We start from the raw sequence: 17,111 nt of genomic DNA on the forward strand, positions 1-17,111 counted from the left end.
TATTGGAACTGGTCCTCCTGGGAGCAGATGCAGCAGAGACGAAGGAACTGGGACTATGGGATGGCATTTTTACAGGGGGCAGGGTGGGAGGAGATGTAGTCTAGGTAGCTGTGGGAGTCGGTCGGTTTATAGTAAATGTCCATGTTGATTCAGTCGCCAGAGATAGAAATGGAGAGATCTAGGAAGGGGAGGGAGGAGTCTGAGACGGTCCAGGTAAATTTGAGGTCGGGGTGGAAGGTGGTGTTGGTAAAGTGGATGAACTGTTCAACCTCCTCATGGGAGCATGAGGCAGCACCGATACAGTCATCGATGTAGCGGAGGAAAAAGGTGGGGGGTGGTGCCAGTGTAGCTGCGGAAGATGAACTGTTCCACATATCCTACGAAGAGGCAGACATAGCTGGGGCCCCTGGCTACTCCTTTGGTTTGGAGGAAGTGGGAGGATTGGAAAGAGAAGTTGTTCAGAGTGAGGACCAGTTCAGTCAATCGAAGGAGGGTGTCAGTGGAAAGGTACTGGTTGGTACGGCGGGAAAGGAAGCAGCGGAGGGCTTGGAGTCCTTCGTGATGGGGGATGGAGGTGTACAGGGACTGGATGTCTCATCTAACAGACAGCATCTCAAACCAGGCAGTACTCCATCTACAGCTGGCACAAAGAGCTTAGGATCAAAGCATTCCTGTTTTTATTGTTGTAATGTAGATTCTAATCAAGAACGGTTCTAAATACAGAACTGAGACAATAATTAGCACCTTGTTGATTGAGAATGTAAAAAGTAAACTTTAAGATTTAATTGCAGAAGCTGTTGAAAGCTGTTTAAATCGCTCCATTGATACTTTTATAAAATTTTTTTTTTTTTAGATTTAACATTAATTCTTGCATACTCCCTTTTAAATTTTTGCATTATTTGGATCTTTTCTATAAAGGCATTTAGATTAGTCGTATCAACCATATCAGTTGGTAACACTTCTGCCTCAAACTTGTGGGCTCACTTTTGGCACTGAAAGACGTCAGTCGTTCAGCCCATCATGTCACACGCAAGCATAAAAATCTAGGCAACATCCTCCAGTACAGTTCTGCACTGCCAGAATTACTATTTTTCGGTTGAAACTATTTTCTCAACTGAACATGGAAAATCCCTAGCATGATTTAAGAGCAGGGAATCTGGCCAATATTTACCCACACAACACGACCCAAATAGATTATCTACTCATCTTGCTGTCTAGTTTTTGGCTATCTAGAGAGTTCATGAATGATGTGACATAAAACACAACTTTGTGCAACCTTTACTAGGGAATTGATGTGAGACAGCTAGAATTGAAAGCCAAGGGGGCAATTAATATTTGGATTTTCAAATTCAAATTCACTGTACACAAGGCAGAATTGGAATTAAGTGCTCGGATAAAACATTTCGATAAAGTTTCTAAGCTATACACAAGAGTTGACAATTTAGTTATATATAAATGTAGACATGGATATCTGATAATTGCTTCAGAACTCCAACCATAGATGATTAAATAGCAACATTGCTTAAGACTATATGCTCAAGTCTTATGTGGGCAGCACAGTGGTTAGCACTGTTGCCTCACAGCGCCAGAGACCCGGGTTCAATTCCCGCCTCAGGCGACTGACTGTGTGGAATTTGCACGTTCTCCCCGTGTCTGCGTGGGTTTCCTCCGGGTGCTCCAGTTTCCTCCCACATTCCAAAGATGTGCAGGTCAGGTGAATTGGCCATGCTAAATTGCCCGTAGGTATAGGGGTAAATGTAGGGGTATGGGTCGGTGTGGACTTGTTGGGCCGAAGGGCTTGTTTCCACACTGTAATCTAATCTAAAAAGTCCTACATCCCTATCTTGGGAGCATTAACTAAACCAGAAAGTAAAATATTGTAATAAAAGCAGCTTACCATGAATGGAATAGATTCGAATGCTTTTCATTTTTAACTTCTTCTGCGGTGGAGTTTGCCGTTTGTACTCATTTTTCATAACTTCATAATAGCCAACATATCTGCTCTGTAAGGCAAGGAAAAGAAGTGTTTAACACTACACTTCCAGACAAGCTTGCAATTCATCTGAAACTAGTTTAAAGTCCACAGAAAAATTACATTGTGTGCCATAATATGCTACCGTTTTTTATGAAGACTGTTCAATAATAAAACCGCTGCACAATTTAAGTAGAGAGAAATTTCAGTGACTTAGTATAGCTGTATCCAAATCTGGTTAGAGCACTCAATATGTTTCAATCTCCATACTGCATGGGAAGACGCAGTTAATGATGGTCCACAACTTGACTTGATAAGTAATTAAAAATTATGGGATGGTTGCTATACAACAATTGACCTACATGTAAAATTCCAGATATTTAGCAAGTAGTAATATCCAATGTACAAGACAGGGTGTGTCATGTAAATAACTAGATAGTTATTATCATTACCTGGGAGGGAGTTTCAACTCCTTGAAATTTTGAACTGACACTAGTGTCAGTTCTCCTTTCTCCAAAGTAGTCTAAGCTTTCCTATCAAAAAGAATCACATTACAAGATTACAGTTAATACATATAGATTATCTTTATTATCCATATTGTGATCTATACAAGATCTGTACAAGTAGATTAAAAGACGAATACAAAATGTCTTAACCAAAGGAAGAGTTTACCTTTGCATTCTCAAATTGGTCACTGTCAATCAGCCAGGTACAGACCATTGTTCCAGTTCTGCCTAAAAAAACAGGCAAATTCAAAGTTCAAAGCTAATACATCTGAGAAAAATAAAGAGGCACCCTTTTTAAAAAACTTTAATCCCAACTGTAGATTTAAAAAGGTTTATCCACATCAGGATATTCCTATGGTTGTGATCCAGAACACCAGTTAGTGCAACTAAAAATTGCAATAGACCTGCAGTTAATTTAGAGTTTGTGAACAGATCAGCTCCTTTTAAATACAAAAGAATCCTATAATCATACATTAATTGACTGCCTTTCCTTCCTTCCGACCATCATATAATTTGCAAATATGTGACCAACATGGTGCTTTTTTTTGGTCATGACTTCCCCAAATTGCCAATGACTAATTGTGAAGAATGGGATCAATTTTACAATCTGAGGCGGGGTGCTGGGGTTGGAGGTTTGCAGAGTGTCCTCAGAATGCAGACATAAGGATAGGGCAAATCCAATTCTTTAATGCAGAATAAAGCACACTTCCTTGTTAGGTTTACAGAATTACAACAATCTTACTCCACATCAAATAACTGCTATATTTAGATCCCTTACCTGGGGAGTACTCAAATATGAAAGTTAGCATTGAGACAAGGACCCCAGTTCTGTTGTTAAGGTTGTATTCTCATGTACTAAGACTAAAGACTTTTTTTTTTAAAAAAGAGCTAAATTTGGTACTCAAATAACTGTATATTCCTATGAAGGAGTTAATTATTAAAAATCTATGGTTCAGAAGAATGCAGGGGAAATACAAACCTATAAAATTTGAACTGGACAGGATAGAAAATGATGTTCCTGATGTCTGGAGAGTCCAGAACCAGGAGTCACAGTTTAAAGGATACAGCATATAGGACTGACAGGAGAAATTTCTTCACCCAGAGAGACAATTGAGCGTCTGTGGAATTCTCGACCATGGAGTGATTGAGGCCAAACCATGGAATATTTGGCAAGGAAGAGTTAGATATAGTTTCTGGGGCTAAAGGGTTCAAAGGTTAAGTGAAGAAAACAGGAAACTGAATTGGATGATTAGCAATAATTTTACTTAATGGTTGAGCAGAAGGGACTAATGTCTGCTCTTGGTCCTAGTTTCTAGGTTAACCCTTGAACTACACACAAACACTCCCTACCTTCCAATTTTCATCTACTTTGCCCATTGGGGTGGCACAGTGGCTCAGTGATTAGCACTGCTGCCTCAACACCAGGGTCGATTGCAGCCTCTGACGACTGTGCAAACTCTACACACACATTCTCCCTGTGTCTGCGTGGGTTTCCTCTGGGTGCTCCGGTTTCCTCCCACAGTCAAAGATGTGCAGGTCAGGTGAATTGGCCATAGTGTTAGGTGTATTAGTCAGAGGGAAATGGGTCTGGGTTGGTTACTCTTCGGAGGGTCAGTGTGGACTTGTTGGGCAGAAGGGCCTGTTTCCACGCTGTAGGGAATCTATTCTAATCTTGCCCATCTTTGTCACTGAAATAATTCCCCTGTTGTTATCCTTTTTCAGGATTTTCCAATAGCCAAACAGCACCCCCAAGGGGGTGACCATTTTATAGCAAGATTCTTTGTAGTCTCCAAACAGTCAAGCTCTCCAGAAAAATAAACTGATTATGGAATATAAGAAAAACAAACATGAAAGTGTCACCCAAAAACAAATTGCTACTTCCACAGTGAGACCAAGAGCTGTGAAAAGCAACAAAAATTAGAGCAGCAAGTTTAGATCAAATAATTCCACAAGTTGTCTGAACTGTACAAAACGTTGCCTCAAATTTAGATCTAATTTCTGATCCTCTTGAATAGCAAAACAAGCAAAAACCTATTTGAACATCACGAGTTGCTGATGTTCATGTGAAAATAGAAAATGGACTTTGGATATTATTCCATAGGTGTTTCACAAACCAAGATTAGAAATTTTTTTAAAGTAGTATCAAAAGACAAACTTTGAAGACCAACTGGAATTTGGTCAGATAACTCATTTCTCACTGATTCATGTTCTCTTCCCACCATCACCCAATTATTTTACTCTGTAGAAAAATTCTTCTATTGTAAGCTTCATTCTAGCTTTGATTCTTCAACAGTTAAAGTCAGTTTAGGAAGTCAACATCCAAAAGGTCACTGAACTGTTGTGAACCAGAATTTCAATTGCACAGCATTTAAAGGAGGGCATTGATAAATCATTAATGCATAACCAGTACATATTTTGCCTCATTGTGTACTGTTTAACTATGTGCTAATACAACTACACTGTGTTGGATTGTCTTTTTGGAAATTTACACTAAGTCTAATTGAAAGCACTTTGGATAACCAGAAGGCAATGAAAGGCACCTGATTAATTCAACTACTTCCCATTTCCATTATGTGTACTTCGTGACAAGATGCACAATTGTAAAATCACTGAAATCCATTAGTTTCCCAGCACTCCTCATCTGTAACATAAATGCAACTGTGCAGCTATCTTTAGGCAAAACACTTATTTTCAAGATAAATAATCCCATCTATTCTGCTGCAGGGTGCTCAGGGTTTATTTGCAATAGTGAAGGATGCATATGTCCAAGGAATGTTGTCTTAGAATGTTATGAAATTATACATAGTGATTTATACTTGTTCTGCAATATCAAGGAGGTGTTAAAAAATATTAATTTTAACTGACCAATGAGGATTATTTCCCCACAAAAAGTAACCATCTACATTTAAAATAAGGTTATGAGTGAGCAGGAAAGTGGTGATGCTGAGAGATCAGCCGTGATCTAGTAAGTGGTGGCTTGAGGGGCTAAATTACCTATTCCAAGTTCTAATGTTATTATCCAGTAGTGTGTGTCAGTGATACCCAAGACCAAATGGAACTAGAGAAGGGTTGGTGTTGTGAATTAAAAAGAAAGAGGAAAAGTAGGCAAGAACTTCACTACACTTATAAAATATGACAGTGGTTGTCTCTCAACCTCCAGACCAGGAGTCCCTAGGTATATGTCCTACCTGTAGAGGTAGATAATATCTACGTAGGTTGATTAAACTATCCAGAATAATTAGGAAATGACCAGTGTTGGAGTTGAGATGACAGTTGGAATAAAACTGGGAAGTATATGCCTGGACAACTCTAACCAACCTTTAATCTCTGGTATTTGAACATCCAGTACGTAGGAGAATTGCCACTAAATTCTAGTTCATAACTTGCCCAAACTTTTATAGATTTCTTCTCTTCCCTCTTCCCCCCCCCCCCCCCAAACATCAATATTCTTTTACTAAACTATCAATCTTGACAATTGCTTCCCTTTCTTTGCCACCCAAACCTGGTCTGGCACTCTACTACTCAATACGATGCTAGCAATACAAGTCATACACACCATGTAGACTAAGACAATTTCCCCCCTCCTACACACCAAAAACCATATTCTCAGTTTGTCATTGTTAGCTTCCCTCTCCTCAGCCTCAAGGCTGTTAGAAAAGAGCACTCACTTATACCATACCTTTCAGATCTCAGTCATCCCATGAGAATCAGTTTTCTAGTACAAAGATGGCCTTCAGCCGATTAATGACTGGCACAGACACAAACCGTGGTTCCAATCCCTTTTTCCAACATTTTCCCTGTAGCTTTGTATACTGGGGCATTTCAAATACTCACTTGAATTGTTCTTAAAATATTTGGGTCTCGAGGGTGCCTACATCTGTCACCCTTTCAGGCAGTGATTTCCAGATAATCTTTAACCTGAGGGTGGTGGATGTTTTCCCTCAAATCCCCTCAACCTCCAGCTTCTCAACAAAACAGACTCCTGGTTATGGACCCTTCTATGAAAGCTCAAATGTTTCTTCCCATGTATCACACCTATGTCCCCTTATAACATCACATACTTTGATCAGATTGTTCCCCCCTCAGCCTTCTGAGAAGGCAAGCAACCCAAGCCTATCTGGTCTTTCATCAGCTGAATCTTTCCAGCCCAGGCAACATCCTGGTTGAATCACTTCTGCACCAACTCTATTGCAATCACATCAACCTAGAACCACACTATATTCCAGCAGTGATGCAATGAACATTATATACAGCTCTATCATAATCTCCTTGCTCTTTTATTCAATGCCTTAAGAAAAGCATCAATTTGCTATATTAAGCAAACTGTCCTGCTGCCTTCAAGGATCAATGGACCCATACTCCAATGTCTGATCCTCTACTTCCTCAGGTCTACCATTCAAATGTGAATTCGCTTGCCTTATAAAGTTCTCCCTAAGTACACCACCTCACTTTTCAGGTGGAGATTTTATTGTCACTGCTCAGTCCATCTACACGCAAGTCTAAGCCTTTCCTCATCACTACTTACCACACCAATTTGCAATTCGTCTGAGAACTTACTGATCAATGATCTAGATCTGATTGAGAGAGATATAATGAACACAAACAGCAGTTGACCCCATATCAAAACCTGTGGGACAACAGACAGGCTTCCAGTTACAAAACCACCCTTCAACTTCTCCCTCTGCTTCCTACCACTAAGCCAATTTTGGATCCAATTTGCTAAATTTCCCCAGATTTCAGACTCTTAGCTTGTAGCACAATTAGACTGGTTAAGATTAGATTGCTTACAGTGTGGAAACAGGTCTTTCGGCCCAACAAGTCCACACCGACCCTCCGAAGAGCAACCAACCCATATTCATTTACCTTTTCACCTAACACTACAGGTAATTTAGCACGGCCAATTCACCTAACCTGCCCATCTTTGGACTGTGGGAGGAAACCCACACAGACACAGGGAGAATGTGCAAACTCCATACAGACAGTTGCCAGAGATGGGAATTGAACCCAGGTCTCTGGCGCTGTGAGGCAGCAGTGCTAACCACTGTGCCACTGTACTGTCCCCGTTGACAAAAGCCTTACTGAAGGCCATGTAGACCACACCAACGACACTAACCCTCATCTACACAGTCATCCATCTCCTGGAAAAATTCAAATCAAATTTGTTAAACATGATCTCCCCTTGCCAAAGCCATGCTAACTATCCTTGATTAATTCTTGCCTCCAAGTGAAGATTAATTCTGTCTTGATCTTTTTTCCCTACTTTGTATATTACTTACTGACCTGTAGTTTTTGATTTATCCTTAATTCCCTTCTTGTATAATGCTACCATATTAAAAACAGTATTAGCTGTGGCCAGAGAGAGAGAGAGAAAGTGTTAAATGTCAGCATTGTTAGTCTGCAGCAAACAATTTGCTAATCCTACCTCAGTAGTAGCCAGAATCATCTCAATTTGCAACACAATTTAAAGGAGCATGTAATCCACACTTATTGGCAACTATTGACAAGTCAGCCAGGATCCTAAAAGATTGCCCATTTTCTGAACAAAAATCTAGTAGTTTTTCGTGAAAAAGAAAGTTTGGATGCTCGACAAATTGAAATTTTAAACAGATTATGAATGTTCAAATTTGGTTTAAAAAGTATACAAATCAAACATGGATAAAGAGGGGGTTAGCAAGCAGATCAATGTTTTATTTGAACAACTGAACAAACTCAAGGGGCGAAATTGAGGACTGCAGATGCTGGAGACCAAAACATTGATTTTCCTGCTCCTCAGATGTTGCCTGACCTGTGCTTTTCCAGCACCACTCTAATCTAGACTCAAGGGGCTGAATAGCCTGTTATGTATCAAGCTGAAGCAAATCTAAAGCAAGCTACTGGAACAAGGTCCAGTGAGGGTACGAAAACTTCACATACTGTGTTCCTTCCCCTATCCAGATAGGAAAGAACATTCTGCAGAATCCATAGTAAAACTCAGTATCTCTTACCTTTACCACCTTTGCAATGAATTGCTATAACATTCTTCTCATCAGCTGCCATCCAATCCCGAACATTAGCTGTAAATTTCAGCATGTCCCTAAAAACCATGACAATTTGAAATGTCATACTGGAAAGCAATTTTATTTCTAAGACACAGAAATAGGAGATTGAATGAAGAAGTGTTCACCCATTAAAAGGTGACCAGAAAAACTTACTCCAGAGCAGGCACATTGTGGTCATCAATGAAGACTCTTTCCACTCTGTAATGAAAGAATCTGGGATTGTAGCCTTTTTCACCTACCATAGAAACATGTGTTAGAATCAGATATTGAAGATTGTTAAAGAATTGGTGTCTGCCTACTGCTATTAGGTGGCCAATTTTCTATTTTCACTTATTCATTGGATGGTTTCAGTGGCTGGGCTAATAATTATGGCCCATCCAATAATGCCCATCAGGAACCAATGAGCCAATTATATTGTTGTGGAAATGGAGTCACATGTAGGCTAGACTAGGCCAAGACCAAAGATTTCCTTCACTTAAAAAAAAAAGGGCATTAGTGACCCCCAAATAGGCTTTTGACAAATCAAACAAAGATTCATGATCTTCATAAAGCTCCTTTTAATTCCTTTTTAAAAAATATGGTGTTCTAATTTCACAACCGGTCATGGTGAGAAATCACACGAGTGACCTCAAAACAGTAACTTCAGCTTCTAGATTACTAGTCTAGAGACATCACCACCAGACCTTGAAACCAAGTTTGTAGAAATGACCTGTAAATTTAGTTGTCCTTCAATTCTTGCTTCACTTTAATGCAACTAACATTAATTGAAGTTTTGCTACCCCTCCCAATCACATCAAGAATAACTTTCAGGGAAAAAAAGGGATTAGTTATTCAAAAGACAGACTTATAATGCATTATTCCAACCAGACATTTTGGCAGAAAAGACCAGAGGAGCAACACAGACTTAAAATGGCAGTTTTAAAGTCCAAGCCAGATCAGAGATATGTGGGCATTTACTTGCCCAGGTGGTGGACTGAGATAGCAAAGCATTTGGGATCTTGGGCTTTCATCAGGTACAAAAGCAGGAAAGTTATGTTGAACTCCTAAAGCTGGTCTAATTTAGGAAACTTCTAGAAAATTCTAGAACACTTTAGGAAATGGTGGGAGGTTTCTTGAGAGAGTCAGAGGAGATTTACCACAATTATATCCACAATAGAAAATTTTAGCTAGATCATTTTGAAGTTGTGCTGTTCCTCATTTGAATGAAAATGGAGGGTGATTGGCGGTGCTCAATATTACGACTTTTTTTTTAAAAAAGTAGCCAAAGGCAATCTTCCTATTAACAGAGATTATACAAGGACTAACAAAGACACGGATAAGGGTGGAGCAAGAGGTGCAGCAAGGATACTAGAACTACTACTTTGGTGTAGCAAAAGTAATCTGGGGCACTGCCTACAAAAAGTGTGGAAATGGAGTGAAAAGATTTCAGAAGGAAATTGCTGTTCCTTCATGCTCACTGGATCAAATCCATTCCCTCCCCAAGGGTGTTGTAGGTCAACCTACACCACATGGACTGCAGCAATTTGAGGCAGCAGCTCACCACTGCTTTGAAGGGAAACTCTGGACAGGCAATAAAAATGCAGATGTTGCCAACGAGGTCCATCTCCCACAAAGTGAATTAAAAAAAACTTGGAGGGCTAGGGGAAAATGAGACAGGCTGTTTTGCTCTATAATAACCTAGCATGAACTCCTGTGCTATAAAGTTTAACTCATTTTGATCAGGTTTTAGGAGCTATAAAAGAAAATTAGGCAGAATATTGCCATCACTCAAGTGATATGTGGCATGAGACAAGTAAACATTTGAAATATCAGGAATTACAGGCTTGAAATCATAAGATGCAATTGTGTGAACACAATTTTGTCACATTAGTCATGTAAATATCAAAGATTATGAATTATAATTCATAAACCACATCAAGTTAATGAACTGAAATTCAATGAATTGACCAATTCTATTGCAAGTTCAATCATGCAGCATTGCAACAAGGCCAATTCTATTGCAAGTTATCTTAAAGATGCATCTTCATATTAAACTGAGCTAAATTTTAAAAGTAGACTTCAGTCAGTGTTTTCTGAAGAGATTACCAAGAGAATTATTTGCAATTTATTTTGTAACAGCTTTATAGTATCTGTAACAATCAGCTCATTAAAATTAATATCTCCTTGAAAAAGGACTAGTATTAGCAACAGTTACATTTCTAAAGGCAACTGCAGGGGCAAGATGGTGGCACAGTAGCAATGTCCTGATAGTAACATTTAGGTACCAAAGCTAATGCTCTTGCAACAGATTTAAATCGCTCCACACCAATTTGGTGGAAATTCAAATTTAAAGCTAGTCTCCGTTATGGTAACCACAACAGATTGTTGCAAAAACCCATTTGGTTCACTAAATGTCCTTGCGGAACTCTGGTATTCTTACCCTACATTTGATTCCAGACCCACAGGAGTGGGTGTGAAATACTCTTTACTGACTCCTGAAATAGCAAAGCAAGCAACTCCGTTCAAGAACAATTATGGATGGACAACAAATACTGACCTTTCTGGAGATGAGTGTCTCCAGCAAAAAAAAAGCTTGACTAGAAAAGAGTGGACAAAGTACTAAATGTAATGGTAGACCCATCAGGAGCCACACAGAAGAAACATGTGACAAGTTTTCAATTTACAGGACACTTGGTTCAGTCCAATTTGGAACACTTCAGTTGTTGAAATTGATGTGCCTCCTGTAGAATCTGCATTGCCACTATTCTATCCAAGATAGGTCAGTCCATAAAATATCCCTTAGGTATCATGCAAATTATCAGACAAAATATTTGGAAAGTTGTGAATCCTTGTGAATTGATCTAGTCTGTTTCCACAAGGATTTACAAGTGTTCACGTTGCAATTCTTTATATCTGATGTGGAGGCATGGTTAACATTCAGACTGGGCTGAAAGATCTAACAGCATGGTATGTTGTTTTTCAAAAGGAGGCCAGGCTAGGAAGCACAAGCAAAAACTGGTGCAAAGTATTATTAAACAAAAATCCTGTGGTACACTATTCCAATTCACAGAATCCATAAGTGTATACACTGGAGTAGAGCTCCACTTAAAATGCGTTTTTGCTCAGTATGCAACAATATAGACAAGATGGCGATGCAAATGCAAAAGAAAAAAAAAGACAAAGGGGAGGAAAATGCTGTAACAAAAGGATAAGAAAATGTACTAAGACTACTTAAATATCCAGGAGTGTTAGTGCAATTTTGTTTACTATGCGTTCTTATTTGTGATCAAACCACAAAGCTGATTACACTTAAAACACTTCATTTTGAAAACATTACAGCAGTTCAAAATTAACCCTCAACACAATGTACATCTCAGCAAACAGGTCATCTCACTATTCCACTTGTTTAAAAATCAAAAAGATTAGCCAAAACCATATTTATTGGCCAATTGACAGCATACTCTGAACCACTGCTTTCATGTGCTAATAGTGATCAAATATTAATAGGCAAAATCCCCCCAAAATTACTAACCTGTTGACAAAGAAATGCTCACATATTTAAAATCAGGACGAGGTGCAACTGGAGGGAAATTTGCAGGCAATGTTGACATAACATTATTGCTTGTCCTACTTGGTGACAGAGATTGCAAGGTAGGAGGGTGCCAAAGTAAACTTAAATGAATTGCTATGTTTCCTGTAAATTGTAGATACAAAGGTCACAACATGCCTATGGAGGATGGGTGGATTATTAACCCAATTGCACAGTTGACCAAAATGAATTCCATGTCCTGGACAGTGTTGCTACAGTTATGAATGAGGATTCAGTCCCAGTCATAAACAGAGTCTGGTCCATGGTGGATATGTTCTGAGCACCCGGCAAGAGATTCATTCATTTCATTGCATGCAGTTTTCCCTTTGCTCTTATCAGCAGTGTCCAAATGGTTCATCCAGTCCAATGAGTGACCCCCTCAAAAAAAATGTCAATGAAAGAGTCCAATGATGGTGCCTTTCAAGGTCAAAGGACAATGGTTGAGTTCCCTCTTTAAGATGTTGGTCACTCAGCACTTCTGTGGAGTGAATGTTACCAGTCACTTTCAAGTCCTGCAGTAGGCCAAGAACTGTTATTAATAGATCCAAGCACTGGAATAGTCAACCAGTTCCACTAATTTTGAGGGATGAAGCAGCTGAAAATAGTCAGACCAAGCTTTAGCTTCCAACAACCACAAACATTTATTTTTGAGTCAGTTGTGGCTCCAGCCATTAGAGGCTATTTCCATTAACTATATTGGTCTTAACATGTGCTTGAGTTATTTGGTGCTGCACTTGGACAATTACTATATTGAGGACAAAGCTACTTGTTTCACCATCTTTTGGCAAGCAGCTGTCCTGTCTGTCAGGTTCTGTAGGACATTGTGGTCAAGTAGTCCTGGTGAAACTGTAGTGAGCATCATGGGCAGGTTATTGAAGATCAGTCAGTAACTGCCACTTCCTTGGTTTTCTCAAATCAGTAGTGATCATGAGACTTACACTTGCTTTATTTTTGGAAAGGTCATCACACCACAAGTGCAAGATATGATGGATTCAAATAAATGGGTTACAGATTGGAATGAGCGATTTGCACTGCAAATGAGTGACTTGGACATTTGTTGCCAAGTTTGAAGGCCCAGCAGCTACATAAAAAAGGTGGCGAGAGAGGCAACATGCATGAAACAGAGGGACAGGGATGGAGCAATCTACACCAAATAGTATATAATTCAAAGAAAATAACTCCATCTACACTATTAAAATTGATCACTTAAAATTTTATGTTGTAGCAAATTGCCAAACCCAGCAAATGAATGCCGCAATAGAACAATCTTCCTTCCCAGTCCAAAAAGACTTTGACAGTATATTGTTCACAATTGCCTTAGGTTCCGGAGCTAGGCTTTCCCTCCCACACCCAGAATCATCCAAATTAAAAGCTATTGTCAGGGGAACATTTTGTACTCTGCCAAATAAATGGAAATTAGGAGTAAGCCCTTCAATAAATGATCATGGCCATTCCTCTATTAATACTTTTTCTCCACGCCACTTGATTCCTTTAGTACATTTTATTTTTTCTTAAAAAAAAAAAAGAGGGTGTTTTGTTCTGCAGTGAAAAGAAATCAAAGATCTTCTCACAATTATTTTGTGGCTCCTAAGACAGCTTAGAAGTAACAAGCCAGTAACTACTTGACAAATAAAACAAAGACTTTGATCAATGTTTGATAGAAAATGCCATTTCTTTTGACAGGTCAAAACGTGCATAAATTATGGAACATTTTGGATTAAAAGACTCACAATGACCCATTAAATTGCCATCTCAAATATTAGTCCCTAGTTTGGCAGCAAATGGCCTAACCTTATCCAGTTTGCTGATATTGTGCTGCAAAAACATGTTTACTTCAAAATGAAAAACTCTGCCTTCATCAAATCAATTTTCCTCATTTAGAGTTTGCAGATGCAAAATATTCTACATAATTCAATATTTTCCTCTAAATACAACCACTCCAATTTTTAAAAAGCAACTAAAAAAGACATACTTACTGCATAGATTATAGACTTTATAGTGATCCTTGTGCTTGGTGTCAAAAAATCTTGCAACCTCCTGTGAATACATTTTACATTATTTTTTAATTTAAAGTCCACTCTAACAGTAACAGATTGGCAACAATATCGCATCTTACATAGATGAAACTAATACTATACAGGATCAAGAGTCAGTTTTGTAAGAGGAAGTGTCAAAATAGCTTGTTTTATTTTGGTGCTCTGCATTCTGAAGCCTTCTTAATTTAAAGCCTATAACTTTAATAGCCAATGGTGTAAAGTGGAACATCGTGATTCTATCTATTTGGGTGAAAAGGATTTTCTCCTGCCTGCCTGGTGTACAGAATTCACATTCCAGTCTTAGAACAAGGCTGGAAAGAATCAGAATCACCTCACTATGGAGGCACGCCTGACGTGTTTGGTGACTTACAATACAACAGTTAGGGATGGGCAACTAGTACCCTTAGCCAGCAACACCCATATCCCACAATGAACAAACTGAAGAAATCATTGACCACTACTATACACAGGTTTGCATATATTCTAGCACTCTTTGGGGGTGGGGGAAAGAGGGAGATAAGTGGCAAAATGGTTAGTAGTCATCCCCGATCAAAAGAGGAATAGTTTCTCCAGTTCAGGTTTAGTCAGAAGTTCCAGCAGTCCCATACCTTGCTTCCATATTAACCTGAACACAGGAAGAACTCTTCACCATTCAAAGATGCAAATGGTATGGTAAGAATACTTTACAGTCAGATGTACAGCACAGAAACAGACCCTTCAGTCCAACTTGTCCATTCTGACCAGCTACTCCAACCGAATCTAGTCCCACCTGCCAGCACCCAGCCATATCCCTCCAAACCCTTCCTATTCATATACCCATCCAAATGCCTTTTAAATGTTGCAATTGTACCAGCCTCCACCACTTCCTCTGGCAGTCTATTCCACACTCCCCACCCTCTGAAAAAGTCGCCCCTTCGGTCTCTCATATCTTTCCACCCTAAACCTATGCCTTCTAGTTCTGGACTCCCCACCCCATTAAGATTTGCTTTCCCAAAAATCTAGTACCTCACATCTAAATTAAACTCCATGTGCCACTTCAACCCATTGACCCATCTGATCAAAATCTCATTATACTCGGAGTAGACCTTCTTTGCTGTCCACTACACCTCCAATTTTGGTGTCATCTGCAAACTTACTAACTGTACCTCTTAAGCTCGCATCCAAATCATTTATGTAAATGACAAAAAGTAGTGGACTTTTTGAACAGTGATCAGTAGTACTCACTTGCAAGTTGTCAGGCTTTCATTTACTTTTTTAAAAAAAATAGATATTAAAAAAAAAAAGAGGGAAATCAAAAGTAACTTAGGGTATGTGTTCTCTTTGCAAGTGTAAAAGTGGAACGCAAATAATTAGTCACTTTTTTTTAAATCCATTAAGAAAAATGATCTTCAGTTACTTGCACAGATGGTAATGATTACTCGAAGTACTTCTGTTTTAACAATAGCATCTAGTTTGTAGCTTCATCTGGTTTAGCCAAGGATCAAAAAACTTTGAGGAAGCACAACAGAACCACAAAACAAGGAGACAATATATTCTCTTTTTGATCGAGAAATGTTAAAGCAGAAACTTAAAAAAAAGAAATTGACTATCTACCCAACTCCAATTCCAAATACATGAATGACAAGAGGGAATCATCCACTGAACCAGGCTGAACTGAGAATAAATATCAGCTACAATCTAGGAGTAGTTCAAGATCAAAACAATTACTCATTGGAGGTCACCAAAGGTTGTGATTTAAACTGATCACACAATAGTGAAACTCAAACACATCCACAGATAAGCCAAGCTTGACTCGAAGCCTGGTAAATGGCAGAAGTGGAAAAGAAACAAAAAGTGACACATTGAGGATATACTCTAACATCACAAACCCTTCCACAGACCCTCCTTACTGACAAGGAGCAAAACTAAAACTGACAAATTCACCAATTATTAAATATGTAGACTTTAAGTGTTCAAGCAGCATTGAACCTTGAAAAGGCATTTTTAACAAAGCTGGATAGCTTTGGTACATCACTTCAACAAAAAACAAACAAACACTGACCATTTACAAATTAGGGACTACCCTGGAACCCACACTTTCTTTAAATCTACCTGCTAATGGTGCACAAAGATGCACATTTGTTGTTTGGAAGGCAAGCACAAAAAGTATTTAAACATATTCCTGTGGCAAGAAAACCTCTGAACACTGGTACCCAATACTGATGAGTAATGGGTAAAAATGTACAAATAAATTCTACACACAGATACATAACAAAAAAGGAGATAGAGTTTGTATGCAATTGCTGTAGTACATAGTTAAAAATGGTGTCAGTCTCTTCATCCAGGCAAAACCTTAGTTTAAAATGACAACTTATTTTATATGAAAGGATGAACAAGGTACATGAATTATAGATTTCAGGATCCTTTCTGAAGGGTGCTGTGTTTTTCAGTTCAACTAACTGGATTAAAAAAGTATTTTTAAAAAGTTTGGTTTCTTCATGAACTGTACAACACATGCACATCAAGGTGTTATTACACTGCTGGATATGAATCACTAACACCAGTTACCCATCCTTTCCCTTTCTAAATTGGCAGGGGGGTGGAATGCGAAGAAAAGGTGGTGAATTTATTAGTTCGTAAATAACTTAGCCATCAGTGAATCAGAATGCTGGATATACTTAGGATGTCAGGCAACAGAAACAGAGTTAACATTTCAAGTCTATCAGTTTTCAGTATTCTGATTACAGCATTTGCAACTTGCTCAGAACTTGGCTTTTGTAATAACACCTAACCACCAAAGCAGTTTAAGAATTAAAAAGAGAATCTGGAAAAGGCAAGTGCTCCTATTGCATTTTTATGTTGTGTGTGAATTAATAGGAGCAGAATTTGAACAATCAGCCTCTCAAACCTGCACCACTCAGTATGATCATAGGCTTATCCATTGTGGAATTCAAAATACATTTGTCACCAAGTCTCAACTGGTGGATATGGGAACACTTTACTATCCAAAAT

General features: G+C 38.8%; 1 protein-coding gene across 1 annotated transcript in view; it reads right to left on the reverse strand.

Annotated features, from left to right (window-relative positions):
• tpte (transmembrane phosphatase with tensin homology) overlaps nt 1-17,111 on the reverse strand; it is a 64,619-nt gene that overhangs the window by 8,006 nt on the left and 39,502 nt on the right. Inside the window, exons 11-16 of the mRNA XM_043692713.1 lie at nt 14,061-14,121; nt 8,670-8,751; nt 8,463-8,551; nt 2,645-2,706; nt 2,425-2,505; nt 1,898-2,003 (exon numbers count right to left, since the gene is read on the reverse strand). Coding sequence (XP_043548648.1) covers nt 1,898-2,003; nt 2,425-2,505; nt 2,645-2,706; nt 8,463-8,551; nt 8,670-8,751; nt 14,061-14,121 — 481 coding nt within the window. The remainder of the gene's footprint in view (nt 1-1,897; nt 2,004-2,424; nt 2,506-2,644; nt 2,707-8,462; nt 8,552-8,669; nt 8,752-14,060; nt 14,122-17,111) is intronic.

The sequence above is a fragment of the Chiloscyllium plagiosum genome, chromosome 6, assembly GCF_004010195.1.
Source record: "Chiloscyllium plagiosum isolate BGI_BamShark_2017 chromosome 6, ASM401019v2, whole genome shotgun sequence".
Classification (NCBI taxonomy): Eukaryota; Metazoa; Chordata; class Chondrichthyes; order Orectolobiformes; family Hemiscylliidae; genus Chiloscyllium; species Chiloscyllium plagiosum.